Here is a 25,033-nt window from a genome sequence, read left to right on the forward strand (position 1 = left end):
TATAAAGGATAAGATATATAAAATAGAAAATAGAAAATAGAAAATAGAAAATAGAAAATAAGAAATATAATATATATTATATATAATAAAAGTATAAAAAGTGTAAGGATAATAAGGATATAAGTAAAATAGGGAGTATATATAAAAGTGGATAAAGTATAAGAAGGAATATATATATAGAAGTAGATAATATAAAGGTATAAAGGTATAAAGGTATAAAGGTATAAAGGTATAAAAGTATAAAAGTATAAAAGTATAAAAGTATAAAGGGATATACATAAAAGGATAGAAGTATAAAGATATATAAAGATATACATAAAAGGATATAAAGGTGTGTATAATAAGAATAGGGAGAATGACAGTGTGGCCGAGTGGTCTAAGGCGATTGACTTGAAATCAATTATCCTCTGGATGCGTAGGTTCAAATCCTGCCACTGTCGTAATCTTTTTATAAACATAGAAATAATAGAAATAATAGAAATAATAGAAATAATAGAAATAATAGAAAATATAGAAATAATAAAAAGAACTTATAACAATAATGAGTGAAGGAATTAATGAAGAATCAAAAACTCTTACTTTAGCTCAAATACAACGACCATTTCTTATGGATGGAAATGTAGTAGTATTTGTTAAAAAATGGAAAAAGAGATATGTTGTATGGAAAGATGATAAATTGTTTTTCTTTGAAAAGAATTATGGAAAAGAAGTTCCTAAAGAAGTATTTATAATGAGTAGTGATACTACAATGACAACAGAAATAGAACAAAAAGAAAAAAAAAGTATTGTTAGATTTAAAGGAGTTTCAGGTGAAATTATGATATTAGCTGATGAGAGTATTTCATTTATTGAAATGGCATTTAAATTATTTAAATCTAATTTAGGTTGTGAAAAAAAGAAAGAAGAAATTGAAAAATTAAAAGTAACTCAAAAAGAACCTGAAGAAAATAAAATTCCTCCTTGGGAAGAAATAAAAAATAAAATAAATATTAAAAGTAAAATTAATGGAAAAGAATTACAATCATTATTTAAAGAATTAGGAAAAACAGTAACAGAATATTATTTTTATTCAATTGTAAAAGAAATAATTAATCAATGGAATGATGATGAAATTATAGAATTTGGATATCAACAATTTTGTGAAGAAGATTTAGAAGATTTTGGTTCATTATTTGGAGGAAGAGATAATTCTTCAACTGAAATTCAATTTGTATTAGGAACAAATGAAGAAAATATACTTAGATTACTTGAAATTTATATGAAAATATATAAACAATTTAAATTAGAATGGAGTGAATTAACAAAGTGTTTATTAGTATCAATGGCATGTTGGGAGTTATTTTCAAATACTGAATTATTTAATTTTATAATTGTTTATTTGAGTAAACAATTTGATATTTATCAACTTTTAACATTTTTACATCTTTATTGTGAATTTGAATCTGATTTAAAATTACCATTATGGCATTTATTCCCTTCTCATATAGAGTTATTATTTAAATCGTTTGTTTTTATTTTTTAATTCATTTATTTCTAATTAATATAATAAATGTCTTATTATTATAGAATTTGTTCTTCTTGGACTTTGGAACAAAAAAATTTACTTATTTCAATAATTGATGATACATGGGAATGGACAAAACAGCAAATAGATACATTAAAGTCTTTGTTAATCCCTTCGTAAATACTTTTCAATTATTCTTTATTCACTTCTTTATTTCTCTTCTTTTTTTTTTTATTCTTTTCTTTTGTTATTTCTTTCAAATATTTAGATGGATCTTTAAATAAAAAACAACTTTGAAAGTAAATGGAAGAAATCAAACGACCAATTGAATATTTTAGAAATGCCTTATTTAAATACTTTGATAAATATCTTCGAGAAATTACAATGAATAAAGGAATGGTTAAAATGTCTCTACCTTTAGCAATGTTCTTGAGTGGTATTTCTTTTGATGTTTATTCAGAGAATGAAACTATTAAAGCTGAACGAGATGAAGTATTCAAATATTTAAAAAAGGTTCAAATAAAGTCTCTCTATAACAAACGTCATAGAAATAGTGTTAATCCACTCTCATTTATTCTCACATCAAGTATCAATGAATTAGTCCTTTCAGATATTCCTTCAACATTTATTTTAACTGATCAAATTAGTCATCATCTTGTTAGTCTTAAAGTTGAAAATTGTCCTTTTAGTTTAGACTCTTTTACTACTGAGTGGCCCTTCTTAACTCAATTAGTCATTCAAAAAGCATCTATTCGTCAAATCTCCCCATTTATTTTCGTTTGTTATTTTTGTGTTATATATATAAAATTTTTGTTTATAATAATATAGACAAAAACAAAATTTCCGGTTCTTAAGAAATTAGACCTTCAACATAACTGTATCAAAGTATTAGAAAATATTGATGAACGTCCTTTTGAGTTTGTTTCTATTAATTTAAAAAAATATTTAAATAACTTATCTTTAAGTGAATTAATTCTTGCTAATAATTATATCCAACATATTTCTGTTCTATTACCAGGGTCAATTAGTTTACTGGATCTTTCATTCAACCAACTGACAGAAATAAAAGAAATTTCTAAATTTTTTAATCTTCGAGAATTAAATCTCAGCAATAATGACATTTACTTTAGTGATGAGATGAGAGGGATTTTCAATAAAATGTATTCTTTAACAAATCTTCATTTTGAAAATAATCAAACAGTGAATTATAGACAATTACTTATTGAAGAATTACCTTCTGTAGAACTTGGACTTAATGTCTCTATTGATGGTTTATCAGTACAACCAGAAGAAAGGTATCAGGCAATTGATAAAGTCTCAAGACTAGGAAGGTCACATTTTGAAATAGAAAAAAATGAGGAAGAATTTACTGAGAAAATAATGGCTATTTCTAAGAACCAAAAGGAAGTTTTAGTTATAGAAAAGAAAGATGATGTTGCTCTTATTACTTCAGAAGCAAAAAGAGAAATGAGACTTTCTGGGAATGCTTTAATTTCTATTGGAAATGGAAATATTGAATGTCATGTTAAATTTGGTGAAGAAGATGCAGACTTTATGATACAAGAAATATATAAATTAATGGAAAAACTTCAAAACAAACACCTTCAACAAGAAGGAAGATCTGAATCAACAACAGAAGAATCTATTGAACAAAAACATATTACAACTATTGTTACAGAAAAACCCATAGAAAAAGAGCTAAACCAAACAACTCCACATTTACAAACTCTTTCAACTAATAAAGATGAATTTATTGAAGTTAGACCAATTTTCAACGGAATAGATATTACTACAAGTGATAGTTCTGATAAATCATCGTCTTCAATGCATTTTGAAGGTATTTCTGATGCTCAACCAAAGAAACAACAATCACCAATTATAAATACACAACTAAATGTTAGTGATAATCAAGAACAACTTACTGGAGAAAGCACCAGTTCAGATAGTGTTAATGCCTCTTATATTTTAGATCAGAAATTTAAATAATTCATTCTTCATTTAATCAAAATTATTTTTGAACTACTCTAAATAACCCAATTTAAAAATAATATGTCTAAAAACTTTATTTATTTTATTATTGGTGATGTAAATTCTCAATTTTTATGCATAAATACTAACTAAATGGTTTCTTATATGTATTAGATAAATTGGTTTCCTTTGAATAAACTCATATTAGAAATTAAAAAATATTTCATTGTTTCATTGAAATAAATGTGAATTTACTTCATTAAATATTCAACTATATTTTCAAAATATTTGTATTATCTTTCTTTTATTTAAATAAGATTTTTACTTTTGAAAAATGTGTGGATGATTATTATAATTAATTTAACAAACAAACAATTAACAATAAATTATATTATACAAAAATGATAGTAAATACTTTTGGTATTGAATTTCATTAAAACTAGTTATCAAATTCTATTATTATAAGACATAATAAAATACTAAGTAATTTTAAAAGTACATATAACACAATGTAAATCATAATATATTATTTTAAACATTATTTTCATTAAATTTAATAAGAGGTAGAGTATTAGAAATATTATTCTTAAAAAGTTTATGATTTTTGTGTTTAATAAAAAAATGTAAATACTTATAATGGTATTTGTAAAAAAAAAACAATTAATAGATTTATCAACAATTTGATATTATGACTATTCAGAAGTGATTATTTATATTTCTTAAATATAATTTACCAATAATTTATATTTATTTTATAGTATTTGACAATTAGTTGATTTTCTTCTGGTATTGAATGAATTATTGTTAATTAATAAACCATTAATAGAAGTTATGAATTTTATCATTATTAATACATTTTGAATGATTATTAAAATCAATAGCATCAAATTCATTAAAATGTGTAATTAATATATGTTTAAATATTTGTTTACAAACATAATTATGTTTTGATTTTTAATTTTTCTTCATTACATCATAACAATATATGATTAATAGTGCAATTGTGTTAGGACAATGTTTACAGTATTTTAAAGCATCATTTTGTAGTATTTTAGATTTAATACTTCCATTCATACTTACATATTCTTGCATCTTTACTATTTGGAGGAATGCATTTCTTTTTATATTTAACAGTCTTAATATTGCTACTGTTAATTTCTTATCATTGAAAGTGCCATTTGCACATCTTATATATTCACCACATTTCTTTTCTTTCCATTCACTTAAATATCTTTCATTTAATTCATTATTTACCCATTCAAATACTTCCTTTACATTGTGCTTTCTTTCATTTAATTCTATTATATTCATTAATTCATTAAAATTAATATTCTTACCAAATACTTTCTTCATTCATTTTAATATTCCATATGGTTTTTCTTTTACTACTTCTATCATTTCTCATATTTCTGTGTTTGATATTTATATTTTAAATTTATTCTTATTAATTCTTTACCACATTCATCTCTTGCTGACATTAATCACATTCATAATTTAAATTCAAGTATTAGATTAATTAAAGAAATAAAAATTGAAATGACAACATAAAAGAAGTTAAACGTCTTGTTATTACAAACATGAAGAATGTCATGGAACATTGCAGAGAGAACAATCAAACATACTCCTTAGAGCTGCTTGAAGAAGAAAATTCATTGATGGGATTAATCTCCCCTAATCCAGGAACAACAGAAACTATTTCTATTAATACTTAATTCATTACTTATTACATTAATTTTTTTTTCTTTAATAACAGGAAAATACAACAAGACTAAGAATTATTCTAATTCTTTCATTTTTTTTTGAACCTTAAAAATGAGAACTTAAAAATATTTATTTCAAAAAACCCTTTATGTCACAGTCATACCACTTCAAAATTGTTTTGTTAGGTCCTGCTTTTGTTGGTAAATCCGCTATTGCTTTTCGTTTTACTAAAAACACGTTTATTTCTGGATATGAACCAACTATTGAACAAACCTTTAACAAGACAATTGAATTTGATGGTAAACAAGTTCGTTTAGATGTTTATGATACTGCTGGTTCAGTTTGTTTTGCAAAACTTTTTAATACTTAACCTTTACTTTAACTCATAATTAAGGAACAATTCAGAACACTACTTGAACTTTATATTAAAGAAGGGGATGGCTTTATTTTAGTTTATGCTGTGGATGACAATGCTTCTTTTAATGGCATTAAGTGTATTTATAATGATATTGTCAATATTACTACTTCTATGAATGATGGTGTTGTACCATTAACCTTACCACCAATACTTATTGCTGGTAATAAGTGCGACCTTGATGACAAAGTTGTAAAAAATGAAGAGGTTCAAGAATTTTGTAATACTCATGGTTGTGATTTTCTAGAAACATCAGCTAAACGTAATGAAAATATTGATCAAATCTTTGCATTATTAGCAAGACGGTTAGTTGAACAACAAGGAAATTTACAAAAGAAAAATAATTGTGTAATTTTGTGATTTTCTTATTGGATATGAAAATTCATTTATTCTTAATAAAAGTTTCTTCTTTTTTATTTTTCTCTTTCTTTTGTATTTTGACATCTTGACACATCATCATCTTAAAGTAACTAAAAGACACGTCTTTATAAAGAACTATTAAAAAGAATAACTTAATCATTATTAGCCTATGCAAAGAAATCTAGAACGTTGGCCACAAAATGTTGCTGGTCCTTATTATGTTGATAAAAAATGTATTGACTGTGGAAATTGTAGAAGACATGCCCCTAATAATTTTGGTCGAATCAATAGTGAAATTCATTCTTATGTTAAAAAACAACCAACAACCCCAGAAGAGATAGAGTCATGCAATAAAGCCATTCTGTGTTGTCCAGTCCATGCTATTCATAAACAAGAATAAACCAACTAAATTAATTAAAACAAACTAAAGAGGCATTGTTTTTTTATTAAATTAAATCCGTTTTTTCCATTCCAATGAATGGAGTTACTTTTCCTTCTTCTGTACGATGGATAAATTCAAAAAAATGATCCCATTGACCATTTTTCTTAGCATATTCGCCTATTTCTTGTTCAATTTGTAGATATGAACGAGTACAGACAGAGCAAAATTGAGAGTCTTTCTTTATGTCATAACGAATACATACATCGTCTATTCGTTCTTGCATTGTTACTATATAGTCCCATTTTACTCTTTTATCAGCATAACAAACAATGTCAATTTCTGTTAATTTCCCTGGAACTCTGATTGGATTGACGTGTTGAGCAATTATTTGACAAATTGCTTCACTACACCCTAATTCTCTTGCAACACAAGCACCTGTTAATGGATGATCTTCTTTTGTAACCAAAGAACGTGTTTTAGTGATATCATGGAGTAAAGCACCCATGATTAAATTGGTTTTGTTTACCTTACAAAGTGGTGAGATTAAGTCATAAATTTCAAGAGATAATTGCATTACTTTGTATGAATGAGAGTAAACATACAAACTTGTACTTGTTGTTCTAAGCATTTTTTTACATTCATTGATAATGTCTTGATTATCTGTATCAGTCAGGCTCATTTCTTTTTGAATAAATTGTAGTTTAAGTTTATTCTATCTAAATGTTTTATCACATAGAACAAAGAGAGTAAAAGTTTTATTACAAATCCAAGATAGAAAATTATAATTTAATAATATTTTTACAAATAAATATAGTAAAATAAAATTTTTAAAAATTGAAAAGGAAAAAGGAACTTCAAAAAATACTCAAAAAGATGAAATCAGCTTCTCAACTTTCATGTCTCCTTCTCAAAAAACGATTTGTTCCTAAAATGAAAGATATATTGGAAACAGAAGATCAAGTATCACACAAAGATATTGTAGAGTATATTAAAAGTGGAGTAAAAGATGAAAAAATATTAAAAGAAGTACCTAATGCTGAACAAAGTATTGTTGATGCACAAGTACTATCAGGAACTTTTACTTACACATGGCCACCAGTCACTTCAGAAGGATGTTTGAAAGATACCATCATGTTTGTTTATATAAAAGTACAAATTGAAGGTGAAACTGCTATTGTTGCAAGAACTTATGGGGTTGATGTTAGTAAAGAAATTAAACATACATATAATCAATTATTAAGATTAGAACAAACATTAGCAAGTAAGTATAAATCAGGAATAAAAGTTGATACTAAAGTAATTGAAGTAGCAGGGTTAAGTCAACAAGTCGAGATTATTAAAGGAGAAGAAATATTAAAAGAAGGAAGTGTTATAATGATTCGAGTTTGGAGTGGTCAATTAATGATTTGTGATACATGTTATATTGGTAGTAAAGGACTTATTAATTTAACTAAATTTGTTGGTAGTAATAGTTCTAGTGTCTTCTTCTCATTTAAAGATGAAGAAGAACCAGCAGAAGTATTATCTAAATTCAGAGATAAGAAGCAACAAGAAGATGAAGATGAATTAAAAGAATATGAACAACAAAGAAAAGAAACTATGAAAGAAGAACATAGACCAAAAGTAGAAACTTTAAAAAAAGAAAAAATTAAAGCAATATGTTATAATAACCAAAAAGAAATGCCTTCAAAAAATGCATTATATATTAATTCTGATGTAAAAAAATATGCTATTTTATTACCAATTAATGGTCAATTAGTTCCATTTCATGTTGCATATATTAAAAACATTACTACAAGAGAAGGATTTTTCCGTATTAATTTTAATGTCCCTAGAGAGACTGAAGAAGGAACAGTTTATGTAAAAGAATTATCATTTCATGTAAGAGACTCAGATAGAATTTCAAGAATAGAAAATGATTGGAAAGAAATGAAAAAAAAATGGAATGAAGAAGAGAAGATTAGAAATATAAGAGGAATGAAAGAAGAGAAATTAGTATTAAGAAAAGAAAGTGTCCCAATACTTAGGTCAGTTTGCATTAATCCAGTATTAAAAGGAAAAAGAACTGAAGGTGTTCTTGAAGCACATATGAATGGATTTAGATTTGTTTCATCAGGTGGAAATGTAGAGCTAATGTATGATAATATTCAACACGCCTTTTTCCAAAATGGTGATACAGAAACAGTTATATTATTACATTTTCATATGGATCCACCAGTTATTATTCAAAACAGACCTATATCAGATATTCAATTTTATAATGAAATTATGGATATTTCACTTAATATTGATCGTGGAGATAGGTATTATAGCGAAGCAGAAGAAGCAAGAGAAGAAGAAAGAGAAAAAAGAATTCGTGCAAAATATAATCATTTATATGCTGAATTTTTAACAAAAGTCAAAGAAAAAGATATTCCTGTTAGTTTTGAAGTTCCTTTCAGAGAATTAAAGTTTGGAGGAACAATTAAAAGAAATACAGCTACTTTAGTTCCAACTGTTAAATGTCTTATTAATATTTCTGATGCTCCATATAAAGTTATTGAATTAGATACAATAGAAGTTGTAGTATTTGAAAGATTATCAAGAAGTCTTACCTTAAAAAATTTTGATATGGTAGTAATTTTTAAAGACCATCATAAACCAGTATTACAAATTAGTTCAGTTTCAAAAACTGATTTAGATCATATCAAAAAATGGTTAAATAAATGTGAAATTAAAAGTTATGAAACAGTCCAGAGTTTAAATTGGATAAATATTATGGAAGCTGTTAATTCAGACCCAGTGGCTTTTGCTGAGAAAGGTTGGTCATTCTTAGATGCAGACAATACCAAGTCTGATAGTGAAGAGTCAGAAGAAGTTTTTGAACCTGATGAAGAATTAGAAAAAGAATTAGATGCAGAGGATGACCTTTCTACTGACCTTTCAAGTGAAGAAGAATCAAGTTCAAGTAGTGAAGAAGAGGATGATGATGGAGAAAGTTGGTCTGATCTAGAAAGAGAAGCTATTAAAGATGATCTTGTCAAAGACAGAGAAGAACATGAGATGATAGGTCGAGCCCAAATGATGAAACAACGCCAAAGAGTTCAACAAAGAAGACCATCACAACAACGAAGTACTACAATACAAAATTTCTTCAAGAAAACATCAACAACTCCAACAACATCCTCTTCTAGTAATTCTAGATTACAGCCGATTAAAATTAATAAAGCATTTGTTCCTACAAAGAAACCAAGTAACTTAGGAGGGATAAAACGTCAATTCTCTAGTAGTTATGCAGGAACAAAGAAACCTTAAATGAATGACATTTTTATTTTTTATTGTTTTTTCTTTTCGATTGTTTTTGATACTAATACATAACAGAACTTATTATTAAAGAAGAATTAAGAAATAAGATTAGTTGTGGAAGAAATGGATTGGATGGGATATTATATTCTTGGAATCGCTACCGCTATTGTTATTATCTTCTTAATAATTATGACATTTCTTACATGGTTCTTCGTATCTCGTTGTTGGAAAAATAAATACACAGAAAGTGAAATACCAAATGATCCTTTTGCCGAAGTGAATTACACGGCAGTTCAAGAAGATGATGACTTACCATTAAATGCTAATGTTTGTTATTATTTTAGTTATATATAACGATATTTAATAATAAAACTAATAGTATAGTAAATAAATTAAAGAAATTAGTTTTATTGTTTATTTTATTTTTAAAAAAAAATTAGGTTTTTAAAATTAAAGAAAATCTTTTTAAAAAACAAAGTCAGAAGAAATGTCATTGATAGACAAAATGAATAGTGACGAATATGAGATGGTGTTGATCACATACCCACGTTCATACGACATATCAAAAATTAAACAATTGACCTATAACTCTAAAGGTAAAAAAAATACTGTAGTTCCTATGGAAAAGACTTCATACCAAAGCGTTATTCCATTGGTTAATAATAAGAAAAAGATGTCAGTTTCAAAACCATTTGTTGATGGACTTGAGGTTATTATTCCAGAAGAGTATAAAGACCAAGAAAAAGAAGAAGATATTGATTTCTTTCATTCATCAAAAGAACCTAAATATCACTTTGTTGATTGGCGTACTATTACTGTTCAAAGTAAACCAGAATGGCTAACCCTATGTAGAAAATCTGAATCAAGTCTTAGCAAACAAAAAAAAGAAGAAGCTAAACAAAAAGAAATTAAACAAAAAAAGGAAGAAGCTAAACAAAAGAAATTATCTAAAAAAGAAGCTAAGAAAGAATCATTGAGTGAAAAAATTAAACGTAAGAATGCAAAAGTATCATCTTCTTCATCTTCTTCTGACTCAGAATAAAAAGGCTATGTTTTATAAACAAAGACCTCTCTTTAAAGGAATGAATTGGAATTATTTTTATATATCTATTTTCCACATCCTTCTGATTGTTATATTTTATATTATGAATCTTAAATGTGAAAAATAGTAAGTACAATTAATTTATTCTGAGTCAAGACTTGAGTTGAGGTAATACCTCGTTATATTCTTTTGACCAAATTCTCCAGTTAGAATTGAATGGATTAAATTTTGTGCTTCTCCCACACGTTCTTTATCACAATTAAAGAATAAATAACCATATGTCGTTCCATTTTTAATACAACACTCTCCAAATTCTACTACAGAAAGACGAAGTTGTTCTAATACATATTTCTTATTATCAGAAGCAACAGCAAGAGTAACAAGTTCTTTTTGATACTCTTTTTTATCTCGAGCTTGAAGAATAAATGGTGCTGAATAAAAAGGACCTCCAGGAAGGTCAAGGCATAGACATATTCTTGAGTGTTGATGATTTCTTGATGAAGAACAATATGACTTACAACAATTAAATGAGTATTTTTCTAACCCATCTTTTAGAGTAGAAGGTCCTATTTCAAGTTCATCATAATGGTCAATTTCAACTAAAGCCCGATCAGGATGACAAATTGAGCATGATGGTATTATCTCTCTGTCAGTTTCTTTTACACATGTCATTGCAAAACAAGCCTTAATTATTTGTTGAGAAGAAAGGTGGTGGTATTCTCTCCAAGAAGTAGATAAAGTAATTGTTGTTGTAAAATTCCGGTGACGGTATATTGTTTGTGTTGAAATTGCTAATTGGGGTGGTTTTAAATCCGTTGGTACTTTAGTTGAAATGTGTAAGTATGGATACATTAGTAGAAAAATAAATAAACGATAATACCCTAATTATCGTATTTTCAGTTTCAAAATTGAGCATATCGAACGAAATTTGTTCTATTTTTGTTTGTGTCGTATTCTAAGATTTTTATTTTATTCAATATTTACTACTGTTGTCCATTCAAAAACAAGCATCATGGATAACATTCATGGTTGTTGAAAATGAAATTTCTTTCTTTAGTTTTTTGAAATTTCCTATTTGTAGTACAAAAGTTAATAAAAAGTTTTTAAAACTAAGATATGATATTTGTAGATAAGAGTATGTTTCAATTATTTTAACATTTCTCAATTAGACTCTTAATGTATTTTGTATTAACATAATTTTTATCTAAATCTAATGACCAGAACATAACACCTCCAAGTTTTTTCTTACATAGATAATCTGCCTTATATTTAAAGGTTTCTTTAGTATCAAAAGAGAACCATTGGTCATTTTTATATCCATACATTGTCTTTGATTTTGAATCAAATTTAATATTTTCTTGGGGAATCAAAGCATCTATTTCATATTTAGATAAATATCCATTTTCTCCTGTACAAGTCCCACTTTTACTAGCTCCAGTTGCAGCAGATCCCATTTCATGATCAGAACTTGATTTCAATGTCCAACCCCTTCCATAATGAGCCATTCCTAACATAATTTTAGTTGATGGAACCCCAGCATTTAAGTAAGCTGTAACAGCATCATCAACAGAAATTCCATCAGTGGCATACAATGCAGTATGAGATCCTGTAACTGCATCCCATGATCCGTGAAGATCATATGTCATTAAATTAATCCAATCTATGTATTGATGGAATTTACTTACTTCAATATTTTTAATGTTCCATGGACCAGCAGGTGCTGCAATTGTCAACAATAATTTGGATTTTCCATTACCTGCTTCTTTGTCTATAGCCTCTCTGAATTCTTTTAATAATAGTGTGAATGATTGTGTATCTACAGGCCTTCCTCCTTGGTCTTCATTTGCAGGATATTCCCAATCAATATCAATTCCATCAAGATTGTATTTTCTTGCAAAGCTCATTGCACTTTTAATGAATGTAGCACGAGTTGCTTGCTTTTCTGCCATTTGACTGTAAAGATGTTTTGTTGAATCATAGAAATTGAAATTCCATCCTCCAATTGAAGCAAGAACTTTGAGATTAGGATTTCTTGATTTCATTGCAACAATTTTTGGTATCATTTGGTCATCATTCCATTCATATTCCTTAAGTGTATAGGTTGAATCAAAAACAACAAAAGCATAATTGATTACATCCACAATTGTTGGATCAATATTATCTGCTGTGTATTTACAAGTCCATCCATCAATTGAATTGAATCTGTATTGTGCCCAATTAGTATAATAAGCAACTGTTTTCTTTGGGATACTAACTTCTGGCTCAGAAGATTCATGTTTAGATTCAGAAGAATCTGGTTTAATTTCAGAAGATTCATGTTTAGATTCAGAAGAATCTGGTTTAACTTCAGAAGATTCATGTTTAGATTCAGAAGAATCTGGTTTAATTTCAGAAGATTCATGTTTAGATTCAGAAGAATCTGGTGACTTCTCAAAGAAATCACCTGGCTTTTTTTCACAATCAGGAAGGTCAAGGAAATTCCACACACAAGGGTTATATTGTGTTCTGCCACATTTACAAACAGTTTCTCCTATACATTTACCTGGTGTTCCTTCTGTTCTTCCATAACACCAAAGATAATTTTTATTATCGATACAATAAAATCCGTTAGAAAGACCTTCACAGTTGTGAGCGTTTGCCATATAAATAAGATAAATTAATGCCAGTAGTGACATCGGTGATTAATACTTTTCAATTTATTACAAAGTCCTTTTATATTACTACCTTTTCACCAGAAGAAAAGAGATATGATTATTATAGTGATTATGACTCATTTCTTTTCATTTTAGAAATCAAAATATATTTATTAAAGAGTAATGACTTTCTTTTCATCATATTTAGTTATTTTTTATTTTAGATTTTTTTTTAAATTTAACTTGAAAATCATAACTTGAAATGACATGGCAAGAATATGTAGATGTTGAATTAATTGGTTCTGGGTATTGTAAAAGTGCTGTAATAATTGGGATGGATGGAACTGAAAATGCAGTTTCACTTCATTGCCATTTAGAAAAGAATGAAATTGCAAATTTAATATCATTGTTTGGTGATTCCAAGAAGAGACAAACAGGAATGAAAATAAAACTTAAAGGGACAGGATGTATTATTCAATATGGAGGTGATAGAACAATTACTGCCATGTCAGAAAAAGAAGACGAAGGTTTTGTTATTGTAAAAACAAAACAAGTAATAATTGTTGCAACATATGGAGATTATATGAAAGAAGAACAATGCCTTTTGGTTGTTGAAAAATTAGCTGATTATCTAATTCAAAAAGGTTTTTAGATAAAAAAAATTTATTTAAGATAAAGAAAATATAACAAAAATAAAAGAGAAATGATGAATTAGAAGAGTTAGTACATATATCAATATAACTATCAAATTCTGATGAAATAAATTCTAAACCACTTTTATTTTTAGAGTTAGTTAAAGAAGAAAGTGAACCAATGATAGAATGAAGTTTGTTAAGTTGAGACATAGTAAATATTGATGTTACTTTATTAATATCAATAGCATCAGTCAATGAACGAAGAGAGTGAAGAAGAGAATTAACATTACTTTCTTCTTTGAAATCACAAAAGTCTATTAAATTAATAAAATAAGTTATTACTAATGAATTATATATTGAAGTTGGTATAAATTCAAATAAATAATTAAAAACCATTGATAAATAAGGAAATAAATGAGGAATTTTAATTGAAAGTAATGAATTTAATAAAGAAGGTATTTCATTAATAACTTCATTTCTTTTAACAGAAAGAATTGAAATAATTAATTCAATGAAAACAATAGCACTATTTTCTGAATCTATTTTATTAATAAATGGAAGTAAATAAGGAAGTAAATTGATATGAATTGAAATTAAAGAGATATTAGAAATTAATAGTTTTTGTAAAGTAATATTAGTATTATATAATAAAACATTTATTATATCTTTGATTATTATTTTTATTTTATCTTCATTAAAATGAAGAGTTTTTTGTTTGATTAGTTCAAGACGTAATTTGTTAAGAAGAACCATATTATCATTATCATTATTTTTTGTAATATTTTCTATATCTCTTTCTAACTCTTCACTTTTTAAAGTACTTGATGGTAAAATACTTAAAAACTCTATGATTGATGAATACATGCTTCCATCTTTCTCAATGATAGAAGGTAAAAGTTCATTAATAGTATTTTGATGATAAATAATTGATGTACTATTTTTCCATTCATCCATTAAATAACTAATATAATTCATAACAATATTAGTATTTGGAGATTTTTCTAATAACATATGAAATATGTTAATATATTCTGTTGAATTTTCTTTTAATTGTTTTGTTTTATTTAATAAAGTAATAACAATAATACAATCATTTTCTGTTGTAATAACTTGACTCCAGCTAAGTAATAATTGTATTTGTTGTTCATGAGATAAAGTTAAATATATTTTCTGAATAATTTCATTAATATCATGATCCAATTCATCTTTTTGGATGATAGACTCATTCTTTTGTATCTCTTTGATAATATCAGAATAATCTTCAAGTAATTTGAAATAATAACAACTTAACGAAATAATACTATTCTTTATTTCCTCTTCATTGTCTTGAAAAAGAATGCTATTATGATAATATTTGACTAACTCAATTATACTTAGAACCATTTCATTGTTAAATTCTGTTTGTTTAAGTTTATGTTGAAAATCATCAAATAACACATTTGCAACATTAATAAAACACTCAACTATTTTAATTTCATTAGGAATTTGTTCTCGTTCTTCAAAAGAGAATTTTGTTCTTGTCAACTCTCTTTGACAAATAATATGATTTAATCTTTTTAAAGGTTGAATAGCACTTTTATTCATACAACCTTCTAATTGAGATACTGGTAACACAATAAAATACAATAGATTTATTTCATTTTTTGGAAGAAGGTTTGAATCAATTAAATTTTGATAATTATTAAGTACATATGAATAAAACAGTGGTTGGTCTTCTTTAAGAAAAAGTTGGTTCAAAATAAACATTGCCATTTCCTCTGGTATTTCTTGAAATTCTTTTTCAGAAAAATATATAAGAAGATATATCAATCCATTACATTGAGTAATAAGATAAAATAATTCTTTTTGAATAATATTTCTTTGTTCTGTATTTTGGATAATTAATTGAATAAGAGATTTGACACTTATTTCAAGATCGAAAAAAGGACGAAGGGTTTTTAATTCAGATTGATCCAATCCTATGTCAAGAATAGCTGCATAAATATATTTCATATACTCTTTTATTATTATATTCATATTTTCTATTTTAATATTTGGTAGTATTGAATTTATGATTAGTTTTAGTTTGTCAGTATTTCTTTTTGGGTTTATTTTTATAATAAATGTATTTTCCCCTATAAATTCATCATCATCTTCTTCTACATGAATTTTTGTTAAATTTGGAATAACCCCCCATTGGATTATTGTCTCAACCATTTCGATAATATGTTTTTGTGTAAAAATTGGTATATCTTTCTCTTCTTCAGTTTTATTTTCATTTTTCTTAAAATCTGAGACAATTTGATTAAAAACAATCACAATATTCTCTATAAAAACTTCCTTTACATCGTATTTTTGAATCATCTTTTGAATTCTTTGTTTTCTATCTTCTTCTTTTTCAATTTTGTTAGTTCTAAAATCGATAAATCTAATACAACTATCAGCAACAACTTCTTCAGGAATACGTGACTTATATGTTGGTTCCATTAAAATTTCAATTAATTTTTTTGTGCTATCTTCCATTAACAAAGGAAACTACTCTAACTAAGTTCACTTAGAAGTTTTCTTCTTCATAAAAAACAAAAAAAAAAAATAAACCTTTACAAAACGATAGTAAATATGTTATTAAGAAGAACAATGAAATTTTAGGATTGAAATCCAACTTCCATAAAACGAAATAACTCCAAAACAAAACTTTTAAATTCAATGTCCCTTTTGTTAAATCAAATCAATATTTAATAAAAAATCTAATTTAATAAAATGAAGGAATAAATAGAACTTCTTGGGTTTCATGAAGTCAAAAAGTAAACCACTGACTTGAAAAGGAATGTAAATGTGTTTTGACTACAAAAGATAATTCAAAGCTGAAAAAGCAAGTGATAGAACTGCAAAACCACATTATTAATAGGATGTTGAATATAATATTCTTCCTTACTTTACTTTTCTCTGTTGTAAAAGCTGATTTATTTTCATTTGATGAATTTGATTTAATTGAAGAGCTTTCTTTTGGAAGTCATTTATATGACTCTTTTGAAGAAGAACAAGATGATGAAGCATTAGATGCTTTTATGACATTATTTGAGACAAATGATTTTCTGTTATCTGATACTCTAAAGGGAAAGCAATGGAGAAATGCTCGAGTAAAAGTGGCAAATAAGATTGATAAAACAAAAATGCGTGTAATAAAAAAAGCTCAGAATGCTGCTGCCAATGTTAAGGGTGCACTAACTGATGTCCTTGAAGAGTCAACATTGTGGATGGCTAAAAATGGAGATGCTGTGGCTGAAGTTTTGGAGAAAGTTGAAAATGTTGCTGGTGTAGCTAGTAAAACAGCTGGTGTAGTTGGATTTGTTGCTACAGCTGTTTCCCCAGTTTTCCCTCCTGCGGCAGGTGTTGCTGGTGCTGCATTAGCAGTTTCTCAAGTAGCCAAAGGAATTGAATATGGAGCTAAAGGATTAGGAGTCTTAACAAAGACTGCAACTCAATTTTCAAAAGGATATCAAGTTACAGAAGGAACTACTAAAGAGAGACTAAAAGCTGGAGCTAAAGAAGGAGCGAGACAACTTTTAAAAGATGGAATAAGTATTGGTACAGAACATCTAACAGATGCTCTTTCTGATGCAGTAACAGGAACTCTTGCAGAAACTATCTCTGGTGCTGTGGGTGCTAAGTTAGATGAGTCGTCTTCTTTAAGTAAACTTGCACAAGCAACTAAAGATACAGTTTCAGAGAAAGTTGGAGAACTAGCTACATCTCCAATTACAACAGGTATTGAAAAAGGTACAGGAAAATTGGAAGGTGCTGCACATGTATTTGTTGATAAAGTGTTTGGAGAAAATAAGAATGTTACTGACTATGATGTACATAGTGTTAGAGAAATGATGAGTAGTGGAAAAACTGGAAGAGCTTTATTGAAAGGATATGATAAATTTAAAAACAGTGGAGTTGGTAAAGCATTAAGTAAATTAAAAAAAGGTGCTTCTAAAGTAGAATCAAAAATTGACTCAGCTAAAGATAAAGTTAAAGATGTTAGTGGATATAATAAATTAAAGAAAAAAGTAAATGGTGCTGTAGATAAACATCTAAGTCCAAAACTTGATAAAGCAGCAACTAAATTAATTGAAAAAATGAAGAAATCAAAAACAACTGCAAGTGGTTCTAATGCAGGAAGTGCAACAAATAATGTAACCAATCCTGGATCTAGTACTGGAGGATCAACAAATACTTCAAGCAGTGTTAGTACTTCTTCTCAGAGAAGAAATTCTGTGAGAAGACCAACTCTTACTAGAACTAGATCAACTTCAAATGGTTTTGCTACTAAGAATTCTAGATCTTCAATGAGAAGTTCGTTAAGTTCTAGACAAAGATCTTTATCAGTTAGAACCTCACGTAACACACCATAACAAATTTAAAGATCCCAAAAGAAGTAAGATAAATTTCTTTTTGGTTTTTTATAATTCATTCTTGAATTTTTTTAGAATATTTTAGATTCGTTGTGATACAAATGAATCAAAAAAATAATCTTGAAAATAAAAAATCTTAAAAATGAAATGGAAGTTAAATATCAACAAATCAAACATCTTAATAAAAAGTATTTAATTCAAATGATTATACTTGAAAAAGAAATCATTGTAGTTATACAATATAAAAACAGTAATGAATTAAATGGATTATCTTTATCTCAAAAAACAGTTGAACAACTACCAAGTACAACTCAACTTTATGGAGATGTTTTAGATTCAGAATCTCAGTCATTATCACAATTATTTTCTATGAAATTAAAAAAGAGAGTGACAGTTTCATGTAATGTTACATTTGATATGTTTGATGATTCAAAAGCTTTTGTCTCTTCACAAATACTTCAATTTCTTTCTTGAACACTTAAAGAACAATCATTTTGAGTTGATAAGTAGATGGTCTTAAATATTATTTTTGTTTTATTATGTTATAGAAAAATTATTCTTTCATATATAAAAGAACTTTGTTTTTCATTACTTATAAAAATATGGAAATAGTTTAAAGATAATTCCTTGAAATGAAAATATGTTTGGTTGTCAAAGAATATAAACATAATTTTAAGTAATATTTAATTACAAAATAAAGACTATTTGTTTTGACACAAAAATATTTTCATTTTTTGGTTGTTTTTATTTCTTTAATCCTTTCAAAAAAATGTGTGGATTTATCTTAACATTAAGAAGTTTATAATAAATAGTTTAGGAGAAAAACCAGCAATGTCATTCTTTATATTTCAATTATTTTTTGTTTTATAAGTCAATATGTTATATAACACTATTAAATAAAATTTTAAGTTATTTGTGGTTTGGAGAGGAGTAGCAGTTATTAATGTCTCTCTTCTAGGAGAAGTTTAACTCATTGTCTCTAACTTTATTTTTATAGGCATAAGAAATTGGGTATATAACAAGTGTTTTTTTTTTGGAATTCAAAGAAATATTTCAATGTTAATTTATTTCTTATAATCAATTTAAATTTCAATGTATTTAACAATGTAACTAAGTACAACAACTTCTTTTTTTCTAGTTAAGATTAGGATGTCATGGGGAATATATAAATATTATATAGAGAGATTATTAGTACTGAAAAGACAGATCTAATAAAATATGAACTAAGAAAATTATAATTATGACAGACGATGGATTAACACCAGAACAAGAACAAGCAATTGAAAAATATTCAAAAATGTTGGAAACGATCAAATATAATACACAGAGTAATAGTAGTATAGAAGTAGAGTCACGTATAGGAATATTTGATAATGATCATAAATTTATTTCTGGAGTAAAGCAAGAAGAATTTTATATAGTATTGAATTATATGCAACAACTTAATTTAACACATAAAAAATCACATGAAATTGAAAAGATTTATCACAAAGGAGAAAGAGGGAATTTGAGGTATGTAACTGGTAAAGATAGAGAATTTATTCGATTAGAATTAAAAGAAAAAAGTAAAACAGAAGAACTTCAACTTGGTAGTTCTTTTGATTATTCATTAAGAATTCAAGTATCAAGAGAAACTATATTAAATTTAGAAGAATACAAAGAATTGGGGGATGAATATATTACACGTGAAAAGTCTAGGATAGAATTTGTATGGGTTCCAGAAATTGTTATTGATTTTACACATGTTTATCAAGTAGATGGAAAAAATAAAGGAAAAGAATTATTTGAAATAGAATTTGAATTTAAGTCAGAAGAAATAAAAAAAATACTTGATAATAGAGCAAGTGTCAGAAACATTATTAAAGAATATATGTATTGTGTAAATAGAATATATAACCTTCTTAAACGTTCACATGGAAATTATTTTGGGGATATAGAACAAAAACAAGAACATAAATTAACTAATGTTTTAGGGAGATTAATTTGTGATTCAATTGAAGGTGCTGATGGAAGTGTTAATAATTTTCCAGGAGCAATGCCAGTTAATTTTGGAAGAACATCATTTGAAATTATTCAAAAGAATGCATATATTGTTAGTGAAAAAACTGATGGTGTTCGTCATTTTGTTCTTGTTACAGAACATAAAGTATATTTAGTTACAAGAAAAATGGAATTTTTTATAGTTGATTTTCCAGAAATGGTTAAAGCATATGGTGAGAATGGAGTAAGTTTATTTGATGGGGAAATTGTAAGGAATATAAGAACAGTAAGACCAGTTTTAATGTTATTTGATGCAATTATTGTTGATGGTATAAATATATCAAAAAAGAAATATTCAGAAAGGATTAAAAAAATTGAAGAAATAGTAGAAAGAGTTGATAATAATGAAATACAAGCAAAGAATAGACCATTTGATATTATTATTAAAAAATTTTATACAAAAGAAGAAATAAGTTCTATATTTCAATTAATTTGTTTTTCACATGAAATTGGGAGTTATATTATTCAAGATGACATTAGATGTCATAGATCTGATGGTATTATTTTTGCACCAGATATTGAATATAAACCATTTGCTAATAGTGGATTATTTAAATGGAAATATATGACACATTGGACAATTGATTATGGAATAACTACTTCAAAAAATGGAGATGATACCTTTTATTGTAGTGATGGAAGAAAAGAGGTATTATTAAGAAAAGTTAATTTTAGTAAAGAAGATTTAAAACATTTTGAAGATGATAAAGCTATTTATCGATGGAATGGAAGTGGAGTTGTTGAAACTTCTTTAGATGTTTGGAGTGGACAATGGAAATATCATATTTATAGATATGATAAACCAAAACCAAATAATATTTCAGTATGTATTGATACATTAGAGGCAATGGCTTGTAATATTTCTAGAGAAGAGTTAATTTATAGATGTTCAGTAAAACCAGAAGAAGATCAATGGGAAACAGCATATAAAGAACAACTTTATATTGAGAAAAAGAAATTATTTGAAGCATATACACGACCTAAATAAAGTAATACAAATAATTAAGAGTTATTGTTATAATGAGGTTTTAATAAGAACCTCATTTTTAAATAATTTCATAATTCTAACTATAGATTTTTAGAAACATTTTTAATAAAAGTCATAAAAAAGAAATTAGTTATACAAAAAGTTGTGTTGACCAATCTTCAAAATATGCAAAAATATCATTCTAATATGAAAATAAATTGTTATTTATTTATTTTATTTATATTATTTACAAAAAGTAGGCTAGTTAATGAGTCAGAATTTTATTTAGAAAGTAAGTGTGGAGATGGATTATGGGATCAATTTAGTGAAGAATGTGATGGAGGAATTGGATGTAATTCAAAATGTATTTGTGAAGAAGGATATTTATCAGATGGAAAAGGGAAATGTATTATGTCATGTGTTTATGGAAAAGCATGTTTAAATGGATGTAATAAACCAGATATTTGTGATCATTGTGATACGAGTCTTGGATATAAAGAGGATTGTAGTGGATGTGAAGATGAATTTATGTATTTTGGAAAAAAACAATGTGGAAAATATAATGATAAAAATATTGAATCATGTAGTGAATTTTTTCAAAGAATGGAGCTTCAAAATATTTCTTCGTTTTCATTTATTTTAAATGGAAATAAAAAGAATATTGAAAATGGTAAGAAAAATGTTATCCATCACCTTAAAAATGTAAAATTGGAATATAGTTCTTGTTCTTATAATGTTGAAGAAAATAAACCATATACTTATGGTATTTGGATTAAAGTTTTATCAACAATTAATGAATGGGTTCTTGTTGAAATTGATGAAAAATATCATAAACAAGATAATGAGGTGATAAATTTTATTCAAACTGAAACTGGTAATAAATTTGCTTTTTCTTCACAATATACATGTGAAAATGTAAATTCTCTCATTCATTTTGCTGGATGTATATCAATGAATGAAGGAATAAATGATAACATTCATTCTCCAAGATTAAGTTTATTATTAAATGAAAATATTCCACAATATCTTTTTCTTCATTCAAAATATGCTTCATCTATATTACCTGATATTTCAATATATTTTAGTCAATTAGTTCATATTTGTTCATCAGTATATCAAAATATAAATTGGAATGGATTATCCAAATCAAATATAACTATACCACTTGATATGAAATATTCTTTGTTATCACAATCAATTTGTAGACAAGATAAAATTCAAGGATTTTGGTTTAGAATAGATGGCATTGATCAAACAATTGAAATTTTTACTTGTAATTCAAAACAACGAAATATTATTTTTGATATTATTTCTATTAATTCAACAAAATATAATATTGATGATACTTCTGATATTAGTTTTATTGATTGTAATTCAAATGAATTTAAATGTATGAAAACAGTAAGTAATGGTTGTCATAATAATTCTGGATCTGCAAGAGCTATTGTTACATTAAATCATAATGAAACTTATTTGTTATTTGTTGGTTCTTATGACACATCATTTTCAACAATAAATTTAACAATAAAAATGACATGTCCAGGAAATTGTGAATATGGTATATGTTCAGATTATTCTGGAGGATGTGAATGTTTAGATAATTATGTATCAATTAATGGAGCTTGTACATTATGTGGAAATGGAAAATTAGATTATGGTGAAGATTGTGATTTTTCAGTTGAAGGATATGTAGACAGTCAATGTACTTCAGCTTGTAATTGTGTATATGGTTCTGAACCTGTTAATATAAATGGTATAATAAAATGTGCTGTTCCAACATGTGGTAATGGGAAAATAGATGCTTATGAAGAATGTGATGGAGGATATGGATGTGATCATTGTGTTTGTGTAAATGGAACAAAAAAATATGCTAAAGGAAGAATTGATTGTATTTTAGAAACATGTGGAAATAAAAAATGGGATAAAGGAGAAGAATGTGATGGAGGAGATGGATGTATTGAATGTGAATGTCAAGAGAATTGGTATACAAATAAAAGAGCGGATTGTTCAAGAATTCCATTAATAATAAGAAAGGTATTATATTTAATAATAGGATTTATAACATATATTATTTTATATTGTATTCTCTTTATTGTTGTTTTATACTTACATATTGGTATAACAAAAAAAATACAACAAGAAGAAGAAGAAAATAAAAATCAAATTTTATTTGAAAATATAATAATTCCATTTGATGAAAAAAATTCTCAATATATTGATATACAACAAAATAATCCATATTTCGCATTTTCTACAACTCTAATAGATTTTGATGGTAAAAAATTAGAAATAGAAGAAATAGAGTCATTTGATATTCAAATTAAAAATAATTGGAAAGACCCTCTTCATTTTTCTTTTCATTCAGGAGATTATCAAAAATATGAAATTGCATGTCAACCAGTTATTGAAACTATTAAACCATTTGAAAGTATTACATTATCAATTTCTATAAGAATGAAATGTACTACAATATTAAATGAAAAAATTCCAATTACAATTAAATTTAAACCAATGAATGATATTATTAAAGACATTAAAAAACATAACCATTTATTACTTGAAAAAAATTTAATTGTAAATCAACTTAATAATTCTTATACAAATTCTTTAAGTTCATCAGAAGATGATTTAGTAAATCATTTAACAACATTTAATACAAATTATTCTACTCATGAAAAACAATTAAGTTCAATTAAAAATAATAAGAAAATTGAAAAATTTTATAGTTATTTAAATCTTCAAGTTGAATCTGCTCTTTCTACAAAATTAGATATTGAAGAAATTCATTTACAACATCAACCTATTGGTTGTGGTACATTTGGTATTGTTTATCGTGCTGAATGGAGAGGAGTTGATGTTGCAATTAAATTAATGAAAACTGATTTAATTGGAGTAGAAGAATTAATGCCTAATTTCATTCAAGAAGCAGAAATGCTTGAAAGAATTAGAAGTCCATATATTATTAATTTCATTGGAAGTGTAATAACTGTTGATACATTATGTCTTGTAACAGAATTTTGTCCATCAGGATCATTAAGAAAATATATTAAAATGAATTATACAAGTGATTTTTTAAAAGTTAGATTTTGTCAAGATATAGCACGTGGTATGGAATATTTACATGAAAATGATATTCTTCATCGTGACTTAAAAACTGATAATGTTTTAGTTTATTCTATTAATCCATATGATCAAGTTACATCAAAAGTTACAGATTTTGGTACTTCTCGTTCATTTATTGAATCATCAGGCAAAATAGAATTACAAAACATTGGTACTCCAATGTATATGGCACCAGAAATTACTAAAAAAAATTTTGTGACATTAAAATCAGATGTATATTCATTTGCCATTTGTATGTTAGAAATTTGGTTAGGACAAGATCCATATGATTCAACAGAATTTCCAAATTGTGAATCAATTTTAAGATTTGTTGGAACAGGAAATAGACTTAGTATTGATGATAATTGTTTTTTTAAAGATATAATAGAAAAGGCATGGGATCAAATTCCTGAACATAGACCTACATTTAAAGATATTAATATTTTATTGGAATTTTTATTAAGAAAAATTCAACCAAAAACTCCTACTCCTCAAATAATAAATGGAATAATAACACAAAATGATTCTGCTCATCCTCCAGATTATTAAAAATTAATTTATTTTATGTATTTAATTCTTCATTATTATGAATAAATAAAACAAAAATAAAAGTGTAA

General features: G+C 26.2%; 15 protein-coding genes and 1 non-coding gene across 16 annotated transcripts in view, besides 2 other annotated features; 12 read left to right on the forward strand and 4 right to left on the reverse strand.

Annotated features, from left to right (window-relative positions):
- The window catches only part of EHI_109700 (protein kinase domain containing protein), a gene marked incomplete at both ends in the record, with an annotated part of 2,853 nt that extends 2,813 nt beyond the window's left edge, over window positions 1-40 (forward strand). The window contains one exon of the mRNA XM_647097.2: window positions 1-40. This exon is cut by the window's left edge and continues 2,813 nt beyond it. Within this exon, the coding sequence (XP_652189.2) occupies window positions 1-40 (40 nt within the window).
- A 317-nt stretch (window positions 41-357) lies between these two features.
- On the forward strand, window positions 358-440 carry EHI_109810. Its single transcript has one exon. It is a non-coding gene; the product is annotated as a tRNA-Ser (tRNA).
- Window positions 441-541: 101 nt separating this feature from the next.
- On the forward strand, window positions 542-1,684 carry EHI_109820 (uncharacterized protein; the record flags this gene model as incomplete). The annotated part of the gene is made up of 2 exons (XM_647122.2): window positions 542-1,503; window positions 1,567-1,684. The coding sequence occupies 2 exons, from the start codon at window positions 542-544 to the stop codon at window positions 1,682-1,684; spliced, it is 1,080 nt and encodes a 359-aa protein (XP_652214.2).
- Window positions 1,685-1,807: 123 nt separating this feature from the next.
- Window positions 1,808-3,490, forward strand: EHI_109830 (uncharacterized protein; the record flags this gene model as incomplete). The annotated part of the gene is made up of 2 exons (XM_647121.1): window positions 1,808-2,281; window positions 2,333-3,490. The coding sequence occupies 2 exons, from the start codon at window positions 1,808-1,810 to the stop codon at window positions 3,488-3,490; spliced, it is 1,632 nt and encodes a 543-aa protein (XP_652213.1).
- Window positions 3,491-4,251: 761 nt separating this feature from the next.
- Window positions 4,252-4,969: a repeat region.
- A 5-nt stretch (window positions 4,970-4,974) lies between these two features.
- Window positions 4,975-5,198: a repeat region.
- A 123-nt stretch (window positions 5,199-5,321) lies between these two features.
- Window positions 5,322-5,948, forward strand: EHI_109840 (Ras family GTPase; the record flags this gene model as incomplete). The annotated part of the gene is made up of 2 exons (XM_647119.1): window positions 5,322-5,513; window positions 5,568-5,948. The coding sequence occupies 2 exons, from the start codon at window positions 5,322-5,324 to the stop codon at window positions 5,946-5,948; spliced, it is 573 nt and encodes a 190-aa protein (XP_652211.1).
- A 137-nt stretch (window positions 5,949-6,085) lies between these two features.
- Window positions 6,086-7,009, reverse strand: EHI_109850 (uncharacterized protein; the record flags this gene model as incomplete). Its single annotated transcript, XM_647117.2, has 1 exon — window positions 6,086-7,009. The coding sequence occupies one exon, from the start codon at window positions 7,007-7,009 to the stop codon at window positions 6,395-6,397; it is 615 nt and encodes a 204-aa protein (XP_652209.1). The 3' UTR covers window positions 6,086-6,394.
- Window positions 7,010-7,203: 194 nt separating this feature from the next.
- On the forward strand, window positions 7,204-9,624 carry EHI_109860 (chromatin-specific transcription elongation factor, putative; the record flags this gene model as incomplete). Its single annotated transcript, XM_647116.1, has 1 exon — window positions 7,204-9,624. The coding sequence occupies one exon, from the start codon at window positions 7,204-7,206 to the stop codon at window positions 9,622-9,624; it is 2,421 nt and encodes an 806-aa protein (XP_652208.1).
- A 114-nt stretch (window positions 9,625-9,738) lies between these two features.
- On the forward strand, window positions 9,739-10,657 carry EHI_109870 (uncharacterized protein; the record flags this gene model as incomplete). The annotated part of the gene is made up of 2 exons (XM_647115.1): window positions 9,739-9,942; window positions 10,094-10,657. The coding sequence occupies 2 exons, from the start codon at window positions 9,739-9,741 to the stop codon at window positions 10,655-10,657; spliced, it is 768 nt and encodes a 255-aa protein (XP_652207.1).
- Window positions 10,658-10,798: 141 nt separating this feature from the next.
- On the reverse strand, window positions 10,799-11,509 carry EHI_109880 (uncharacterized protein; the record flags this gene model as incomplete). Its single annotated transcript, XM_647114.1, has 1 exon — window positions 10,799-11,509. One exon carries the CDS (start codon window positions 11,507-11,509, stop codon window positions 10,799-10,801), a length of 711 nt encoding a protein of 236 aa, XP_652206.1.
- Window positions 11,510-11,808: 299 nt separating this feature from the next.
- On the reverse strand, window positions 11,809-13,332 carry EHI_109890 (chitinase, putative; the record flags this gene model as incomplete). Its single annotated transcript, XM_647113.1, has 1 exon — window positions 11,809-13,332. The coding sequence occupies one exon, from the start codon at window positions 13,330-13,332 to the stop codon at window positions 11,809-11,811; it is 1,524 nt and encodes a 507-aa protein (XP_652205.1).
- Window positions 13,333-13,552: 220 nt separating this feature from the next.
- On the forward strand, window positions 13,553-13,942 carry EHI_109900 (profilin, putative; the record flags this gene model as incomplete). Its single annotated transcript, XM_647112.1, has 1 exon — window positions 13,553-13,942. One exon carries the CDS (start codon window positions 13,553-13,555, stop codon window positions 13,940-13,942), a length of 390 nt encoding a protein of 129 aa, XP_652204.1.
- Window positions 13,943-14,034: 92 nt separating this feature from the next.
- EHI_109910 (uncharacterized protein) lies at window positions 14,035-16,391 on the reverse strand (the record flags this gene model as incomplete). Its single annotated transcript, XM_647111.2, has 2 exons — window positions 14,035-14,064; window positions 14,154-16,391. The coding sequence occupies 2 exons, from the start codon at window positions 16,389-16,391 to the stop codon at window positions 14,035-14,037; spliced, it is 2,268 nt and encodes a 755-aa protein (XP_652203.2).
- Window positions 16,392-16,813: 422 nt separating this feature from the next.
- EHI_109920 (uncharacterized protein) lies at window positions 16,814-18,380 on the forward strand (the record flags this gene model as incomplete). The annotated part of the gene is made up of 1 exon (XM_647110.2): window positions 16,814-18,380. The coding sequence occupies one exon, from the start codon at window positions 16,814-16,816 to the stop codon at window positions 18,305-18,307; it is 1,494 nt and encodes a 497-aa protein (XP_652202.1). The 3' UTR covers window positions 18,308-18,380.
- A 74-nt stretch (window positions 18,381-18,454) lies between these two features.
- Window positions 18,455-18,781, forward strand: EHI_109930 (uncharacterized protein; the record flags this gene model as incomplete). The annotated part of the gene is made up of 1 exon (XM_001913739.1): window positions 18,455-18,781. One exon carries the CDS (start codon window positions 18,455-18,457, stop codon window positions 18,779-18,781), a length of 327 nt encoding a protein of 108 aa, XP_001913774.1.
- Window positions 18,782-19,547: 766 nt separating this feature from the next.
- Window positions 19,548-21,335, forward strand: EHI_109940 (mRNA capping enzyme, putative; the record flags this gene model as incomplete). Its single annotated transcript, XM_647109.2, has 1 exon — window positions 19,548-21,335. The coding sequence occupies one exon, from the start codon at window positions 19,548-19,550 to the stop codon at window positions 21,333-21,335; it is 1,788 nt and encodes a 595-aa protein (XP_652201.2).
- A 165-nt stretch (window positions 21,336-21,500) lies between these two features.
- Window positions 21,501-24,965, forward strand: EHI_109950 (protein tyrosine kinase domain-containing protein; the record flags this gene model as incomplete). Its single annotated transcript, XM_647108.1, has 1 exon — window positions 21,501-24,965. One exon carries the CDS (start codon window positions 21,501-21,503, stop codon window positions 24,963-24,965), a length of 3,465 nt encoding a protein of 1,154 aa, XP_652200.1.
- Window positions 24,966-25,033: the final 68 nt, after the last annotated feature.

The sequence above is a fragment of the Entamoeba histolytica genome, genomic scaffold, assembly GCF_000208925.1.
Source record: "Entamoeba histolytica HM-1:IMSS scf_1104750517951 genomic scaffold, whole genome shotgun sequence".
In the NCBI taxonomy this organism is placed as follows: domain Eukaryota; phylum Evosea; order Mastigamoebida; family Endamoebidae; genus Entamoeba; species Entamoeba histolytica.